Source organism: Bombus pascuorum, chromosome 14 (assembly GCF_905332965.1).
Source record: "Bombus pascuorum chromosome 14, iyBomPasc1.1, whole genome shotgun sequence".
Taxonomy (NCBI): domain Eukaryota; kingdom Metazoa; phylum Arthropoda; class Insecta; order Hymenoptera; family Apidae; genus Bombus; species Bombus pascuorum.
In genome coordinates, this window is record NC_083501.1 from 1,499,468 (window position 1) to 1,516,629 (window position 17,162).

At 26.2% G+C, this 17,162-nt stretch overlaps 4 protein-coding genes across 12 annotated transcripts in view; 3 read left to right on the top strand and 1 right to left on the bottom strand.

Annotated features, from left to right (window-relative positions):
• LOC132914164 (spondin-1) overlaps positions 1–3,348 on the top strand; it is a 29,416-nt gene extending 26,068 nt beyond the window's left edge. For 2 of the 3 annotated variants that reach the window (XM_060973020.1, XM_060973021.1), the window contains exons 14-18: positions 115–237; positions 528–676; positions 821–899; positions 985–1,053; positions 1,189–3,348. In XM_060973020.1, coding sequence (XP_060829003.1) covers positions 115–237; positions 528–676; positions 821–899; positions 985–1,053; positions 1,189–1,364 — 596 coding nt within the window. In that variant the 3' untranslated portion in view covers positions 1,365–3,348. The remainder of the gene's footprint in view (positions 1–114; positions 238–527; positions 677–820; positions 900–984; positions 1,054–1,188) is intronic. The other variant, XM_060973022.1, reaches the window with a different exon arrangement.
• A 380-nt stretch (positions 3,349–3,728) lies between these two features.
• Positions 3,729–5,646, bottom strand: LOC132914185 (uncharacterized). Of its 2 annotated transcripts, none has more exons than XM_060973057.1 (3): positions 5,516–5,646; positions 4,182–4,738; positions 3,729–4,034 (listed from the first exon to the last, which is right to left on the bottom strand). In XM_060973057.1, the coding sequence occupies exons 2-3, from the start codon at positions 4,698–4,700 to the stop codon at positions 3,891–3,893; spliced, it is 663 nt and encodes a 220-aa protein (XP_060829040.1). In that variant the 5' UTR covers positions 4,701–4,738; positions 5,516–5,646; the 3' UTR covers positions 3,729–3,890. The 2 variants fall into 2 exon arrangements, with proteins under 2 accessions (XP_060829040.1, XP_060829039.1); XM_060973056.1 differs by lacking the exon at positions 5,516–5,646 and adding an exon at positions 5,202–5,395.
• LOC132914163 (FHIP family protein AAEL005291-like) lies at positions 5,524–13,411 on the top strand. Of its 5 annotated transcripts, XM_060973015.1 has the most exons (13): positions 5,524–6,096; positions 6,254–6,465; positions 6,583–6,834; positions 6,926–7,076; positions 7,255–7,500; positions 8,203–8,250; positions 8,971–9,138; positions 9,249–10,526; positions 10,611–10,809; positions 10,931–10,942; positions 11,023–11,179; positions 11,314–11,479; positions 11,557–13,411. In XM_060973015.1, the coding sequence occupies exons 1-12, from the start codon at positions 5,947–5,949 to the stop codon at positions 11,474–11,476; spliced, it is 3,036 nt and encodes a 1,011-aa protein (XP_060828998.1). In that variant the 5' UTR covers positions 5,524–5,946; the 3' UTR covers positions 11,477–11,479; positions 11,557–13,411. The 5 variants fall into 5 exon arrangements, with proteins under 5 accessions (XP_060828998.1, XP_060828997.1, XP_060829000.1 ...); XM_060973014.1 differs by lacking the exon at positions 11,557–13,411 and having other exon boundaries at positions 11,314–11,521; XM_060973019.1 differs by lacking the exons at positions 5,524–6,096; positions 11,557–13,411 and having other exon boundaries at positions 6,306–6,316; positions 6,384–6,465; positions 11,314–11,521.
• Positions 13,412–14,579: 1,168 nt separating this feature from the next.
• LOC132914053 (RILP-like protein homolog) lies at positions 14,580–17,162 on the top strand. Of its 2 annotated transcripts, none has more exons than XM_060972847.1 (7): positions 14,580–14,870; positions 15,304–15,654; positions 15,782–15,902; positions 16,010–16,137; positions 16,319–16,689; positions 16,810–16,908; positions 16,973–17,162. In XM_060972847.1, exons 2-7 carry the CDS (start codon positions 15,343–15,345, stop codon positions 17,094–17,096), a joined length of 1,155 nt encoding a protein of 384 aa, XP_060828830.1. In that variant the 5' UTR covers positions 14,580–14,870; positions 15,304–15,342; the 3' UTR covers positions 17,097–17,162. The 2 variants fall into 2 exon arrangements, with proteins under 2 accessions (XP_060828830.1, XP_060828829.1); XM_060972846.1 differs by having other exon boundaries at positions 14,581–14,870; positions 15,782–15,923.

The window sequence follows — 17,162 nt, forward strand, 5'->3', positions numbered from 1 at the left end:
GCTTCCGATGATTATCAAATGTAGCGAATTTAATAATTCAAGTTTTATGGCTTACGTTTTTTAACAAAATCTCCATTGTTATTCTGTGCACGCTTGCTTATCAAAAAAATATAGAAGATTTAAGGACTAACTTGTCAACTATGGCGAAAAGCTATAAGGTATCCCTCAGCAGCGTTCTCAGCTATCACATACCTGCACAGGGGCAACGCAGTACGAAGACAAAGCGAGCACACCATGGTGATGCTACCTAACAAATTGCATTACTTCGTCTTGCAAATCGAATTACGAATCGCTTTGGCCCCAATTTCGAATATTATCAACAACAACAAAAAAAAAGAAAGCCATAATTATGTTGCGTAATTTGATTGAAATTCAATATTTTTTGCTCGATATGTTGTTAAGCAGTTAATTGCTCGCTCATTATCAGTATAAACATTAACGCAATTTAGTGACATTCTACGTTTAACCTGCTTGGTTTATAAATGTTTTTTGCAATGTAATAAACAATATGCAATATCTTCTTGCAGAGAAATTAAAATTCAGAGGTATAGAAGCAGACAGTCAAATGAAATCGTCTTATAATGCGGAAGACGTCGACTGTCAGGTATCCGAATGGAGTAGTTGGTCTAAGTGTGCAGGTTGTCGTGGATATAAAAATAGTACAAGAGAAATTAAGGTAAATAAATTTGTATAATCAGAAGGAAAATGAAAGTTAAATGTTCTTTTTATTTTATTCGATGAAAAATTCGTACGAATCAATGTTCTCCATTTCCAACAGTTTCAAAAGCGTACGTAACTTCGTTTAATTTGAATAATATAGGTACCACATAGGGGTAAAGGTAAACGATGTCCAACAAAATTACATCGTAAAAGAAAATGTCGTAAAGATCCATTGTGTTGTAAGTACAATGAAGATAAAATAATTTTATCTAATTTAACATGTACCAAGTACAGAAACTGATTAAATAAAAGTAAAATCCGTAGCCTTGCAAGCTGATGTTCCAAGGCGACGTATATACCGTGACCAAAGTTTGAAGGTAGAAGAAAATCAAAGTGAGTTTTGATTAATAAACATATTTTTTTAATATTCCATTGTTAAGGCCGTGGAGTTAATGATACGGTTACCAGACACAACTACTACTTGTGAGAAAATTTTTAAATCTCAATGCGATTATTGATGAAATTCAGTTTCAGTTGACTGTAAAATGACACAATGGTCTAGATGGTCACGTTGTACAGCCACTTGTGGAGAAGCAGCACAACACAGGACAAGAATAGTCAAAGTTCAACCTTTTGGTCCAAAAGGCAAACTTTGCCCTTCTCTGGTAGAGTACAGAAAATGTTATACAGGGAGATGTCCATAATAATGTTCATCTATACTTTTTACATATCCATTTTTTATTTTATTTCTTTGTCTTTAAATGCATTTGAATCTGAAATTTTATTTATGTATCATTAAATCAAGCATGATTTGACATGAAATAGAGTTTTTGCAATTATAATACATAATAAAAGCTGTTATAAAATATTACAATCTCTTGACGTAATATATTTTCCAAAAATTTATGGTACTATAAATAAGAATTGACAATCAATACCTATTAGATATCACCTAATTATACTATATGTTACAATATTAGTTTTGAGGATGCTTGATGCATTGATACATAATATTTTAAAATCGAATTTGTTTAATTTTTTATCGCTTTTATTGCAAGATTTAAAATAAAGAAGTGTTCAAAACCGAAATTATATTCTGATAAACATGTTGGAAGGTATATATGAATTAGCAGCAAAACAAATATGCATTGAAAAAATTCTTTTGTTTATAGATAAATAGAAAATATTTATGATAAATTTTAAAATCAAATTAGTGTAATACAACGCACAAACTATCGTGCTACAATTCTTGTCTACCTTTTTTTTTCATTCTTTTCAGTTATTCAATATTGAAAAATAATAACGAATCGTTATGAACTACATGTATGGAATACTTCATATATATATATATGCATATGTGATATGAGTAACTGTAATATATAATTACACATATATTGCATATGAGTTTACATATAATGTAAGTAATTCTTTCAGTCAAAAAATACCGCATTCCAATTATTCATAAAAAATATGTTCAAAAAAAAAAACAAATACAAAAAGAAAAATACAATTTATGCGAAAAAGTATGTAGTAAATCGATATTTAAATTATTATTAAAAAATGTACTGTTTTTCAAATATTTTAAAAGCCAATCTATGTATAGTAGCAATAAATATGTTTATCTGTACAAGTATTATTATAAAATATATATTTGTTGCATTTATTATATAAGATTTAAAAAAATATAGATCTCAGTTTAAGATCGAATATTTCAATTAGTGTTTATTAAAATTATATGTTTAAGATGTAAGTAAAATTAATTGGGTAAAAACTATCAACATGGAGAAAATATTTATAAATGAAGAGTGTAATAATAGTTTTTACATATATGCTATTATTCAAAAGCTTAATCCAATATTATTTCCAAGTAAAGTAAATGTAATACACAATATTTATATTTCAAATAACCGTAATAGTTAGTCAGTTTTTATTGATTTTACACTATTTGTTAATCGTAATCTTTCCTTTCTTTCTCATCTTAGCATACTGTAATTAATCTTAAGGATAAGAGTATATATGTCACATATCGCTAGATAGTAATAAGTCATTATTAAACAAGACAGTCAAGTTACTATATTCACTTACATATGTATATCTGACAATAATGATACTAATCATACTATACATATATAATATAGTATTAAATGAAATTCAAAACTCTGTTCTCTCCTATATAATATGAATATAGTTGGAAAATATATTAATAACATTGTTCAACACTGAATTATGATCTGCCATATCCATTAGATGATTAAACTATTCTATTTTAAAACGAATTCGGAAGTAGAACTGCTACATCGCCCTCAATTTTTTAAAAAGTGCAAGTTCTTGTAGCGGTGAAACACACGATTTTCCACCCCATGGCGCCATTGCTCATTTGCTTGCACTGATCCGATGAATTCACTTTTTATACGCAAAATGTTCGATTTTTTTCATATATGTATGTATTCTTAGACACTATATAATAGCAAAATTATAAAGAACTTCTCAGACAATACTATGTACCGATACGATTACATGTAGCCGTTTGGCAGCAAAATACCGTGTATATCTTTCTAAAGTTCAATGATAATACCTAATCGTTTAAAATTACAAAATTTAATGACTTTTATATCAATATGATATTAATATAAGTGAGATAAGATATCGATATAGTTTTCATCATTCTTAATCAAATTCTTGCAAAAACTCGTATTCTTGAAAAACTGAAAGTGATAAAACAATCCCGCTTCCTTCTTCTTCTGGATTCGTATTTGAAATAAGACACTCTGTATAATCTAAAAGGATCACCTAATAAATATCCTAAATTCGAGAAAGTTCTGGTTTCTTAGACTATAATAGTTAAGTATTGTTAAAGTATGTTCTACTATATATATATATAATATATAGTGTAATATATATATATCTGTAAGAAACCACCTTGATTTCAGTAGTTTTGAATGAAAATCAGTAGTTTTGAATCTCATTTTAGTATTAAGGATGTAAAAAAATTCTAATTCTATACATAAAATTATTGTCCATTTTGTTGTCCAATACTTTGAACTACATAATTGAAAATTACTATATCATTTATTTTAACTTGTCCTATGTACATAATATTCATTTATGTTACACAATTTTATAAGACAGATCCATATATGATACAATAAATTTTAATTTATCATTTATTAGAATATACTGTCATATAAAATTATGAAAGATTTTATTAATTTTCCCACTTTTTCAGTACATTACTTATCATTAACATCGTCTTTTGAAGAAATATTTTCATCTTTTAATAAAGGACTATATACAAGTATGGTATTACCTTTTCTCGTCTGTGTTCCTGAAATAACTCCCTGTATCTTTTTTTTCGTTTCTTCTATCATCTCTTCCTATATAAAATTAATGACATTGTATTAAAGTTGAATACCAATTAATTTTTTAAATTAATACAATTTAACTTATTATTGATAATTCAGATATTTTGAATACAAGCTCTTATAAACAACAAAGATAGTTGCAATTAATGCTTTCCTTACCTGAAGTCCGTTAGGATGAGAAAAAACTATTTTAGCCTTATAATTTTTTTTTAACGTTCTGTTAATATTATTGATTTTTATATTTAAATCATAATCCATAATATTCTGTTTTATAGTAAATAGCTTAGCAGACTTTATCTTCGGTACATTTTTATGTGTTACTGCTACATTTCTTGTAATCTTGTCAATCTTTGAAGAACTTACAAGTTCATAAACATTTCTACCACTTTTAGATGTATTTGATACATGCATTAACTCAAGATTTCGCCTTTTAGCTAATTTTTCTGCGTCCTCTAATGGCATGACAGAAATAGATTTATCTGTATGTATAAGCGTAATTTTGGGAATCCTTTGAGTCTTTCTTTTCTTTTCCTTCCCATCTTCATCATCTGTACAACTATTACTAAAACTTTGAAAACTTTGAACATAATGATTTACATTACTGTTATTCTTAATTAAAAACAATCTAATTGAATTCAATAGAAATTTGGACATTTCTGCCGATATATTTAGTAACATTTCTTACAAATGATACTTAGACATAAAGTTATTCATTACTGAAACAGAATAAAGAATTGAGGTTAAGTTACAAGTTAACGTACAAAAACAGTTAAATTTAAGTAACACACTAAGTATAGAATAAATAACAAAGTAATTCCAACATCTCATTTATTTTTCAGTTTTATTCCTTTATATCGGAGATAATAAAATTAAAACTTTTTAAGTCATAAAGCTGTTAATCTTTTATATTGTTTAATATTGTTTTTAAATTTTCTAGAATTTTTGTTTCTTTTTAATAAAATTAATTTCATATTTTACTTCATATTTTAATTATTTTCATATTTTTTAATATATCCAGGTTCTATGTATATTAACATTTAAAATTCGTGACAGCTATAATATTAAATTGACCATATATCATTCTAATACAGAGTAGAAACTGTAAATATTAATATATTCCATTACTTTGTCATAATGTAAAATGAATATACTATTTTCTTTGGTTAAATTAAACAATACCTTATTTACATATATTTATTTACACACATCTGTTATATTACTATGTTCGAGGTTTAATTCTTTATACTTAATAAAGCTTAAGTATGTATGTACATTTTATTTTAATTAATATCCATATCTTAATCGTTATATAATATATAAGTCAAACAGAAATTATGTATTATATTTTATAAGATTTTAAGATGAAAATCCCTACTTTGGGGAGATACATAAAGATTCCTGATTTCTTTTTAAATAATACAAATTTTCGAAATGGTTCTAAAATGCAAACTGGACAAAACGCATTGCATTGCGAAGCATAAACATGGACGTACCTCAAATGAATCTGGGAAAATAGGAAAAATGAAAAAAAGTTAAAATTAATCTCTAAACCTTAGTTGAATAAATATGGCGATTTCTTAATGGGCTATCATAATAATACAGGAGTGATTAGTTGCTGGTTATCAAACATACAAAATATTTGACATAATATAACGCTGACACGCGTTAGCAAAGTATTCGTAATGCGCAAGTCGCATAATAAATATGTAGTTTGTATTATCACTGTGTCCTTGCTGCGTAGATGGGCGATTATCTCAATAAGTAGGACAATTTTGACAGAAAAACTTGGTTAGTCGAAACTGAGGAAGATAGACGAATACTTTATTTTTATGCCAGTTAGTAATATGAGAGATTTCGAAGAGAAAGGATGCGTGAAATCAGGTTTCTGATGAACGTGGAAGTAAATAAAATATAGACCGAAAAAATGAGCTGGTTACGAAGTAGCCCCTTGAGAACTAGTTTCACTAAGCAACGTTCAAGAGATTCTCCGCCAAAAGATGCTGACCCGTCAGCATGCTATGACAGTTTTTGTAAACATTGGCAACAAGCATACGAAATCATTTTACGTACATCTGTAAGTTCAATTTTTAAAGCATAGCATTTATAGCATAAAAAGTAAAGATTCGAAAGTTTTTCAAACAATTTTTGTAACTGTAGTATTTTCCACTTTTTGATATTATCGTAATAAATTAGAAAGGATTGTAATTAAGTATTTTTTTATATTTATACAGCCGCCGAAAGGAATATGTAATCAAGATGATGTTCTTGGAGTTGTTAATCATGTAGATCAGATGGTAACTCTTTTAGTTTTAGAATTACGTGATTTTAACTTTTACAATAACTATCGACAATCTACAACAGCAACACACTCTCCTTGTTTGGAGCATTTATTAAGTGAAAACCTCCTTGTTAAACTTTACGATTGGAATAAACATAGTGGAAGGTAAAAATCCTTCGATTAAAAATCATAAAAATTAGTGATTTAATATTATTTAATATAAAAATAATGTTGTATGTTGTAATATATGTATTGTATGTTGTATTGTATGTAATTTTGCAGATTTAATAATGCTGTTCGTTTAGAACAATTAAAACTATATGAACTTTTAGTATCACATAGTGGTACTCTTCTTGCCCATGAACCAGTTGCCAGACCATTGTTACGATTACTTGAAGATTGTGCAAATGATATTATGCCATTAGAAGTAGAAGAAAAATTAGTAGTGTTATTAAATCAATTATGTGTTGCTTTGATGCAAAACATGGCATTACTTGACTTATTTTTTCATTCAACAGCAATAGGAAAAAGCAAGTTAGTAGAATATTACAAACATATTTATACACAACATTATGCGTATATTGCATAATGTATATTTAATTTTGTTAAATGTTAATTTTTCTAGATTTATTATTTTTACATTACTGATACCATATGTGCACAGAGAAGGTGGAGTAGGACAACAAGCACGTGATTCCATGTTACTCTGTATGTCTCTCTCAAAAAAAAATGACGAAGTTGGTGTCTACATTGCTGATCATTCTAATATATGTCCTGTATGTAATCTTTGTGTAATAAATTAAATTTATGTAAAAAAAGAAAATAATGATTAATAAGAAATAATACTAATTGCGACAAGTTTTACATAAACATAATTTGTAATTATTATGTATTCATATGCTATATTGTTATGTACCTAAGTACTAATGAAGTTTTTATTTATTTAATAATTAGGTATTAGCTACAGGTTTAAGCGGGCTATATTCATTGTTACCAAGAAAATTAGATATTGAAACAGATGATTGGCATCGGTTAACACCAGATGATGTTAATGATTTACCAGCATTGATGCACTTAATGAATTCTTTAGACTTTTGTAATGCTGTTGCACAAGTCGCACATCCTTTGGTACAAAAACTGTTACTTGAATTTTTATATCATGGCTTTTTGGTACCTGTGATGGGACCAGCTTTGTTACAGGTGAATATAATGTACACACATATATATCTTATTATTTATTTAAAATGAATACATCTGCTTACATTTTAATTTAGATGAAATATATCATTCTGCAAATGACTTATAAACTTATATTAGAAATTTAAATATGTATATTTATTTTATGATTATAATAGATAATTATTATATACCTTTTTTGTTTATAATACATTGCAATATCTTTCTTACTTTACATGTATGTGTGGTGAAAGAAGGTACTTGCAACTTGTTTATTTGAAAATAGAATATGGTTAGTAAATTGTTCTTATTAAACATACATATATACAATACTTCCTCTCTCTTTTTCATAAATTAATTTTTTTTAATATTGAAATATGCTAATCACATGACTTTTCCCTGGTTTTTACACAATTTTATAGTGATTTCAATTATTTCGTCTTATTTTAATATCCTGGTTAGTTATTTGAAAACATTAAATACATAATAATTGGTAATTGGAATTGAACATAAAGTTTATTAATATTTCCTGTTTAATAGATTCTTATAGGTACATATAGATGTGTTATTAAATGCATATAATATTGTCAATGTGGTGGTGGTAAATGTAAATATTAATACCTAGTACTAATTAAGTATTAATAATAATGCTAATATAAAGTTCGAATCATTTATGTTATGATATGGTTGTTGGTGGCTATCCGGTGACATGTTTATGGTGCTCAGGATTCTGTTGGTTTGACCATAAAACAGCTAGATGCACAAGAACATTGGGTTAGTACAAAACACTGCAGTTAGTGTAGTAAACTTGTTCAATTTTCTTTATTTTCTTAATATTACTTTTAATACTTCTAGGAAGTTTTAATATCTTCTTGATATTACGTGATTTTTATTATATAAATAATAACATAATATTAATGCAGGCTTAAGCTTTTACTGAAATTCTATATTTACAAATAGTTACAATACACATTTAATATATAAAGCTTTTATAAACGACTTATAAACCATATGAAATATATATTATAAAATATACCTAAAACCTTATGTTTAATGACTTTACATAAAATACTTGAAATATATGTTATTCATAAAATTTATATTTTTTATACATAAATTTTCCATATTACAGTGATCAAACTTTTCAGATTTAAATATATTATGCTTTTTATGCTTTTGTTTTCTGTCTTTGTTTCATGTTTTATGCTTTATGCTTTATTTGTTTACCTAATAAAAATATGTAGCTTGAAACTACTTCACATTAATATTAGTGTGAATTTATGTTTAACTATTTTTGAAGTTTTTTTGTGTTTTAGATAATGTTTATCTATAAATGCTAATATCCTTCTTTTACCACAAAATAAAATTTGAATATTAAAATCTAGACATATTAAATGGAATTATAGCAGTTTTATTAATAATTGCTTATTCATGAATTATAAATTCATATATATATACGCAAAATTATAGGTAAGTAATTTTCTAATATTACAGACAACAGTGGATGAATTAGTTGCAGCCACAGCTTATTTTGATTTATTTCTTCGTTCTGTAACTGAACCTGGTCTCTTACGTTCGTTCGTTAGATTTTTACTTGAAGATAATTATGATGAATGCAGAATACTGGATAGCCTTATTCAAAGGATATCTTCTAGGTCACGGGTATATATTTTATTTTTATTACATATTATAAAAGATGACAATGTTAATAACTTTTAGTAAGTATAATAAGTAATAAAATATCATAAAAATTTTTCAATTCTTTGTTTTAGTTATGTATAGTAACATTGGGACTATTTGAAACCTTGATTAATTTAAATTGTGAAGACATTATGCTAGAATTATGTCTGGGTGCATTAAGTCCTTGTTCTCATGTAATGCTTTCCCAACGTAGAAGGTTAAGAGATATAGATCCTTTTGGACGTGCAGCTGAGAAGTTTTTGTCTTTGACACCAAGTTGTTGCTCGCCATTTACGTCTATAAATTCTCAATTCAATTCTTTACCTAACAATACAACATATGAAAAATATTCAAATGCTACATCTGAATCTTTGAAGTCATTACCAGCATCTATAAATTATGGAGTCAGATTATCAGACAGCCTTTATGGAAATTATCATGCATATTTATGTGACGCTCGACAAAAAATAAGAGCTTGCCGAATTGCTTGTTCTACTTGGTCATATCAATACAATGGAGAATTACCAAAAGATAGTACTACAAGCAGTGCGACTACTTTAATAGATGACAATACGTTATTAGATCAATCTCAGAAGAAAACTGAAACAAATAAAGCTTTATCATTAGAGACAGCAAAGCAACCAACGGTTTTTAATGAAATTATTGAAAACTCATCAATAGATAACATGCTAGTTAACATGTCTTTGCTAGATGAGAAGGATTTAAATACAATAGAGAAAGAGTTAAAAATAGAATCCCTTGTGGCAACAGGTATAGAGTTATCATTAGAAGAACAAGCAAAATTAGATGCAGATATTGCTGAATTGTTAAACGAAGATATTGGTATATCAGATTCTGTTAAAGAAATGTCATTAATAGATAAAAAAGAATTTGATAGCAGTAATGACGATTCGAACACCACCATGAATTCACTTTTATCGTTAGGGGAAAGCAGCGGCTATGAAAGCTTTGCATTTAAAGGTTCATCGCAGTCAACTCCAGATAACGAACCTAGCGAAGATCGAATAAGCGAACACGACGAAATAGAAATTGAATCAAACAAAGAACAAGGTATATTATCTCTTCATAGCATCATAGAATCGAGTTCAATTGCACCAGAAGAATTAACAGCGAATAAACAAAGTAAAGAAAATTACCGTCAAGATGTATTTAATGGACAACCGAATGTCGGTATATTTTTGGATGTTCTTTTACGAAAACTCGAATGTATGACAAGTAATAATTTATATGTTAATTTACATCTAACTGGTCTTATCAGCAGATTAGCAATATATCCACAGCCTTTGTTACAATCATTTCTCTTAAATCATTCTCTAGTATTTCAACCCAGTATTAGATCACTTTTTCAGGTTTGTAATTATATACATATTTTTATTATGTACATATCCACAAATAGTGTACAAGATTATAAAAAAAACTTCATCTTTCATCAGGTACTTGCATCTTTAAAACATAAAATAGATCAATTTCTTTCACAACACAATAATATAGATATATTGGTCGAACAAGCACGACTCTTTTTAATTAACCGCGAGGATAAATTAGTAAATGCAAGAAAAAATGCATTAGAAGCTGCTGCTCATTCTGTATCCACTAAAAGAAATTCTTTGAGTGGGGAACCATTTTCAAGAGGTACAATTTTTCTGATTATTCAAATATTAATTATACTTCACTAATATATTTTATTGATGCATATATATAAGTATACATAAATATTATATTATTGCTTATAATTGCCATGCACTCCCGGAAGTGTTCAAACGATGTAGGTATAAAAATCGCTTACAATTAAGAATAATATATAAATATTATTTCTCTATTATACTTAAACAAATTACGTTTTAGGTGAAAATAAGAGATGGAGTTTAACATCATCTTTTACACAAATGCTTAGAAGATCAAGTGGCAGTTCTGGTCCAAGTAGTTTAAACAATACTGTTAATCAATCAACTGGTATATCTGAAAATCAATTAGAAGCTATTGGACATGGTTCTGGATACCGGTAAATATTTTAGTATCATATCATTGATTCACTAGTTAAAATTGTTAAAAAGATATGTTAAAAATTTAACTAATATTACACGAACTTTCTTGTATAAAGATTATAATAATACTATAAAATTTTTCATTGATTAGATATTATACAAAAACGTCATGGGAATCCCCAAATGAAGTAAGTCCAGTACAAAATGTGGTCTTATGTGCAGTTGTATTAGATGAGTGGCTAAAAGAGTTAGCTGCTATTACACAAGAACATGCCATTATATCTCTTACAAATAATCTGGAGTTTAAAGTTTAATATGTAAGACGACTGAACACACAAATTAAAATTCAGTTAACGATATAGTAACTATTGAAAATATTCTTTCCTTCTTACAGGGTTTTAATAAAGTAATATGTGATATACATATACACACACACTGCTAGACTTATACATAATACATCATATTATAGAATTTAAAATGTTTATGTAAAGTTATTGAAGAGAATGTAAAAATATTATACAGAATATTGCTATAAATATGAAAATAATAGTATCTTTTTCATTTTATAAATGTAGATAGACAAATTAGGGATCAGCTTAAAAAGTTATAGATTTATACATTTTTGTTGATTTTATCCGTTTTAATCACTAGTTATATGAAAATTGCGTTAAGAGAAAATATATAGAAAGTTTTATTCAAAATAGGCCCTCGTGAATATTAATTATTAATTATTAATATATCGGCCGAATCTTATTATAAAGACTGACATTTAGAGCAATTTCCTATACAATATACACATATTACATTATTAAACTATTTAATAACTTTTTATTACATATGCTACAAACCGAATCAATTTATTTGAAATTATATTTAAATATATATATATTAATCCAAGATCATAAATAGTTAAAAATATTTAGATAAACAAAGGAAAGTGCCAAGTTATTATTTTAATATGTTACATAATATAATCAACACTTTGGAAATTGTTCCAAATGTATTTAAAATTTAACAATCAAATTACTGTTATGACAAATTTATTTTAACAACAAGGAAAATATATTTGCATACTTATGAATTTTACATTGACTAACAAAGCGTAATAATTACATAGCCTGTTTTTATTGTACTTAACTTAATATATAATTATAAAGTCATAATTACTGAGTAATATATATATACACAAATATGATTTGAAAGTTTAGTAGCACAAAATATTATATACATATAAATTAATGTACTTTAAATTATGAATTTTTAAATATTGCTAGATGAAACTGTGCGTAAATCGAACACTAACTGAAATCAACAATTCATCTATCTTGTAATAATTTTATCCTATATTTTTACCTTCACTAATGTAATGTTAAATATAAAGTAAAAAGTATTTTATTATGTAGTTTTGTATTGATTAAAATATACAAATATCAAATTTTTTGCAATATTTAAAGTGAAACATTAGTACAATATGTATGTTAACAACTGAAGAAATATTGATACTTCGCAATAATGCGATACTACTGCATGACTATAAAATATTTGCTTATATATAAATAGCATATCAAAATTTAATTATTAAAATACAAAAATTATTCCAGCTCAATTTTTGTCAACAAACATTAAAATTAGTATTAATATATGAATGCAATTATTAAAAAATTATGGTAGTTAAGAGACAGTTAAATGACAATGAAATTGCAATATGATCACTGGTTAAAATATGATTAAATGTGTATTTTGTTCATTACTAAAAATCAACATGTTTTTTGATTATTTTAAAATTCATATTTAGTATAAAATATTTATTATAATGTGATATTAAACTAGATTATTGGAACTTTATTAAAGTATTCTAGTTTTATTTCTGTTTCAAGTATTTAAATAAATATTAATTTAATAAAGAATTATTAACAATTCAAACAAATGTGCTTCAAATGTTTGGATGTAATGCATGGTAGAATAATATTATTTTATATGACTGCAAGTAATATCGAATTTGTAGCATTGTAATATTAGTAACTTAATAATTTAATAATTTCTTACATATAAAATGTTTAAATGCAAATTTCATTATTAGCATACCTTATGTACCTTTATTAAAAACATGCAGTATTTTCAAATAATGTTATATGCTTGCCAACTTATTGCAAATAATATAATGTAATATTTTTAATATTTTATCATTTAGTTCATTGTTATGTTTAAATTTGTTAATAAATTTACGTAATAAAATAGTTTATAATAATTATTCAAGAATTTTCATAATTCAGAATTGCATATATAACTTCAATAGTATAATTTTAAATATTTAAGTTTATATTTTTTATCTTTGCATTTTTAATTATGTTGCTAATATTAAAAGTATATTAATAAAAAAAATTATGACAATAATTTAACTACATTTTACAGTTATTTTATAAATAGATAAAATCAATTTGAATCTATATTTTTGCATTTCTGTTTAACTGATGATATGTTATATGTTGTTATAAACAATTTGTTATAATAAATTGTATAATTTACAAGTTTATAGTGATCACCAAGAAAACTTTCATTTGTTATATATTGATTTTTGCTTAATAAGATAGATATTACTAGTGTCAGAATTTATATGCTATGCAAAACTTAATATACATATGTTCAAATTTTTAAAATTTAATATCTTAATTACACAACGACTGTACACTGAAAATGTAATATAAAATAAAATATATATATTATTGTATTACATAGAAAATGTTTTAATAAAAACTGATACCAAAAAATTAAATATATATAATACAATTTTTATGAAACAAAATTCTCAAATACATATGTATATTTTTAAAATGTTGAAAAGATAAAATAGATGTGAAATAATAGATCTTTGAATAATTTATAAAAAACAAAAATTTTCGTTTTTAATTATTGTTACTATTATTATCTTTTGCTAATATTTATTCAATAATGATAAAATGCTCCCATTAAAAGTACATAATATAAGAATAAATACATTTTCAAATTAACTTTATTATTTTAAATAATGAAAGAATTGTTATACATACATGTATTTAGTGTAAGTAAAAAGGACTTTGTGTTTTAACCATCTTTTAAATACTTCATCATTATTAGATCGCAAGAAGAATAAGATGAGTAATAAAAATCAATTCTTTCAATATTTTATATGGAATTTTTTATAAACAATTTTTAAATACATATAAATTTCAACATATATATATATGTGTGTATGTATATATATATATATATATATATATATATATATACACACATATTGTTGTTGACATAGGTATGTATGCAAGTATCCTACTATTTTTTTTAGAACGGAGCATCCAAAATTAACAATGTAGTTTACATGTAAGGCAAGGAATTAATCGATATTTTGTTTTACATTGAATATAATACAAAAATACATATAAGTAAATATTTTTGAGTTATAGTTTCTCGGGAAAATATTATTATGAAAATGTGTAATTACTGAACGATTCTGTTGCGTTCGATTGGAAATGTCCAATCATTGTATCGCTTTGATTAACACTCGCCGATAGATACAGTTTGCGAAAATCGCTGTACCAAAAAGGAGACTAGGCTTAATCTAGAATCACTAGATTGTCGATTTCAAACTTCTCTAATTTTTTCTTCTATTTCGATTTATTACTTCGAAAAGATACATACGGTGCTTGTGATGAAAATCGTCTATATGTACACGTACGTATATTAAAAGTGGAACCTCTGCAGTACTGCCATATAGCACTAAATAGAATCTGATTGCAACTGTGCTTAATCGACATGATCTCATACTTTCAGACACATTAATTGTTATCGATGTATATATTCTAATCGTTTATATTCTTGTATAACGAATATTATTTAAATTCCTTAACACCAGGCCTAAATAAATATAAAAGTGTGTTATATTGAATGCAAATTATGATAATTTTAAATTAATATTAATATTAATATTTTGTTACGTTCCATTGTATCTTTTTTAATTTAACTAATTGATCGTAACACATTTTGAGATATTGAAATTTTTACAAATTGTAATATTTAAATTAATTAATCATTGTATTAATATATTAAAACTAATTAGTTAGTAATTGACATAATTTCTATTAGAATATATTATTGTATATTTCAGCAGCTTCACATATAATATACTTTGATATAAAAAGTATTCATGCCTTTTTGTTTGGGAAATTATACAACCCATAATATGGAGGAATATGCTGTAGTATCCGACATATCCGTTGTAGATGTTTATGATATTGCATCGGAAATAGGAAAAGAATGTGAAAAGCTCATAGATTCATATGGAGTAGACTCTGTGACCAATCTTATGCCAAAAGTAATACATGCATTAGAATTATTGGAAAATCTTGCAACCAAAAATGAACGTGAAAATACTACAGTTCAAGAATTACAAGCAAAGATTTCACAACTGGAAAGTGATAAAATTGAAAAAGCTGAAGATAGGCAAAGATTTGAAAAGGTATTTTATTTAGAAAAATTCATAAATACCACATATATACAGATGCATATACATAGGTATTTGACAGATGCATATTTAGAACTTGCTCGTTTTCTTATTTATTCAGAAACATTTATTTGTTATACAGGAACTGGAACAAATTGAAGAACATTGGCGTCAAGAATCTCGTGACCTAGTAGAAATGGTTACAAGGTTACAAGAAGAAAATAGACGATTATCAGAGGCTCTGCAAGAATCACGTAGTGATAGTCAGTACAGCAGTAAACAAAGTACTAACAACCTTTTTCCTACTAACACGATGCTATAAATGTTCTATCGTATATATGTCTTATTAGTTACATGAATATATTTCCAGCTTTTACAGCTAGTCAAGAAGTTGATATTGCAGTATTGCAGCACTTAAGATCTATGATAGACAAACAAAGAGATCAAATTCGAGGAAGAGACAAAGAGCTGCTGCAAAAAAATACAGAAATAGAAAATGTAAATTGGTACTTATGTTCGTATGTAATTTGTGATTAATATAAATTGTGATTAAGTAATGCTTTTGTAAATGTAATATGTTTGATACTTTATAATTTCCTTAATTGTCTGTTCCGCTTTTTTTTTTTTTAGATACTAATAATATATATTTTATTGTAAATTATTATTCTATTTTATACAGCTGACAGCACAGGTTGAAAAACTCGGGGTTGTCGGTCGAGAATTAAAGCGGAAACAGCGTCAGGCCCAAATGCAAGCACGTGGTTTAGTAGAGGAACGAGCAGACTTTTTAGCCCAATTGCAAGATCAAAATCGTGAATTAATAAATCTTCGAGCCCGCCTTGGTTTAGCAAAGAAAGAAAATGAAGACCTAAGTAAATTACAGGGTTGTCCAGATTTAACAAATAAAGCTATATATGATTTGGATGATCCTGACAGACCAAGGTTTACTACCGCCGAGTTGAAAGAAATTTTACATGAACGGAATGAATTGAAAGCTAGAGTATCAGATTTAGAAGATGAACTAGAATTATATCGACCAAAACCTGAAACGTACGTTTCACATATATATAACAATAATTTGCCTTGCTCTGTAAATTATAATGAGATTTTTTCAGTACAATTTAATATTACAATATTTAAGAAATTATATTATCTTTAATATTATTATAGGGTTGAAGATGATAAAGATGCTCCTGTTCAAGGCCCTCTTCCCTATGAACCAGATGATGCACCATGGAAAAAGACATCTGAATCTGGAATTCGTAAATTGTAAGTAACTCATACATGAAAAACTTAAGAATTCTAATTTTTAATAACAATGTCTACTTTCCAGTTTCCGGAAAATTTTCTCAGAGTCTAGCAGTAGTTTTTTAGTTGGTAGTAGCCCACGTCGAAGTCTTTCTAGTTTATCAAAAATGGCCCTCTCTGGAAACAGTACATATGATGAATCTATATAATGGTTTTTCAACGAATAATTTTTAAAATCCTACGAAGATTTATTGAACATAATGTCTTTGTGTTTA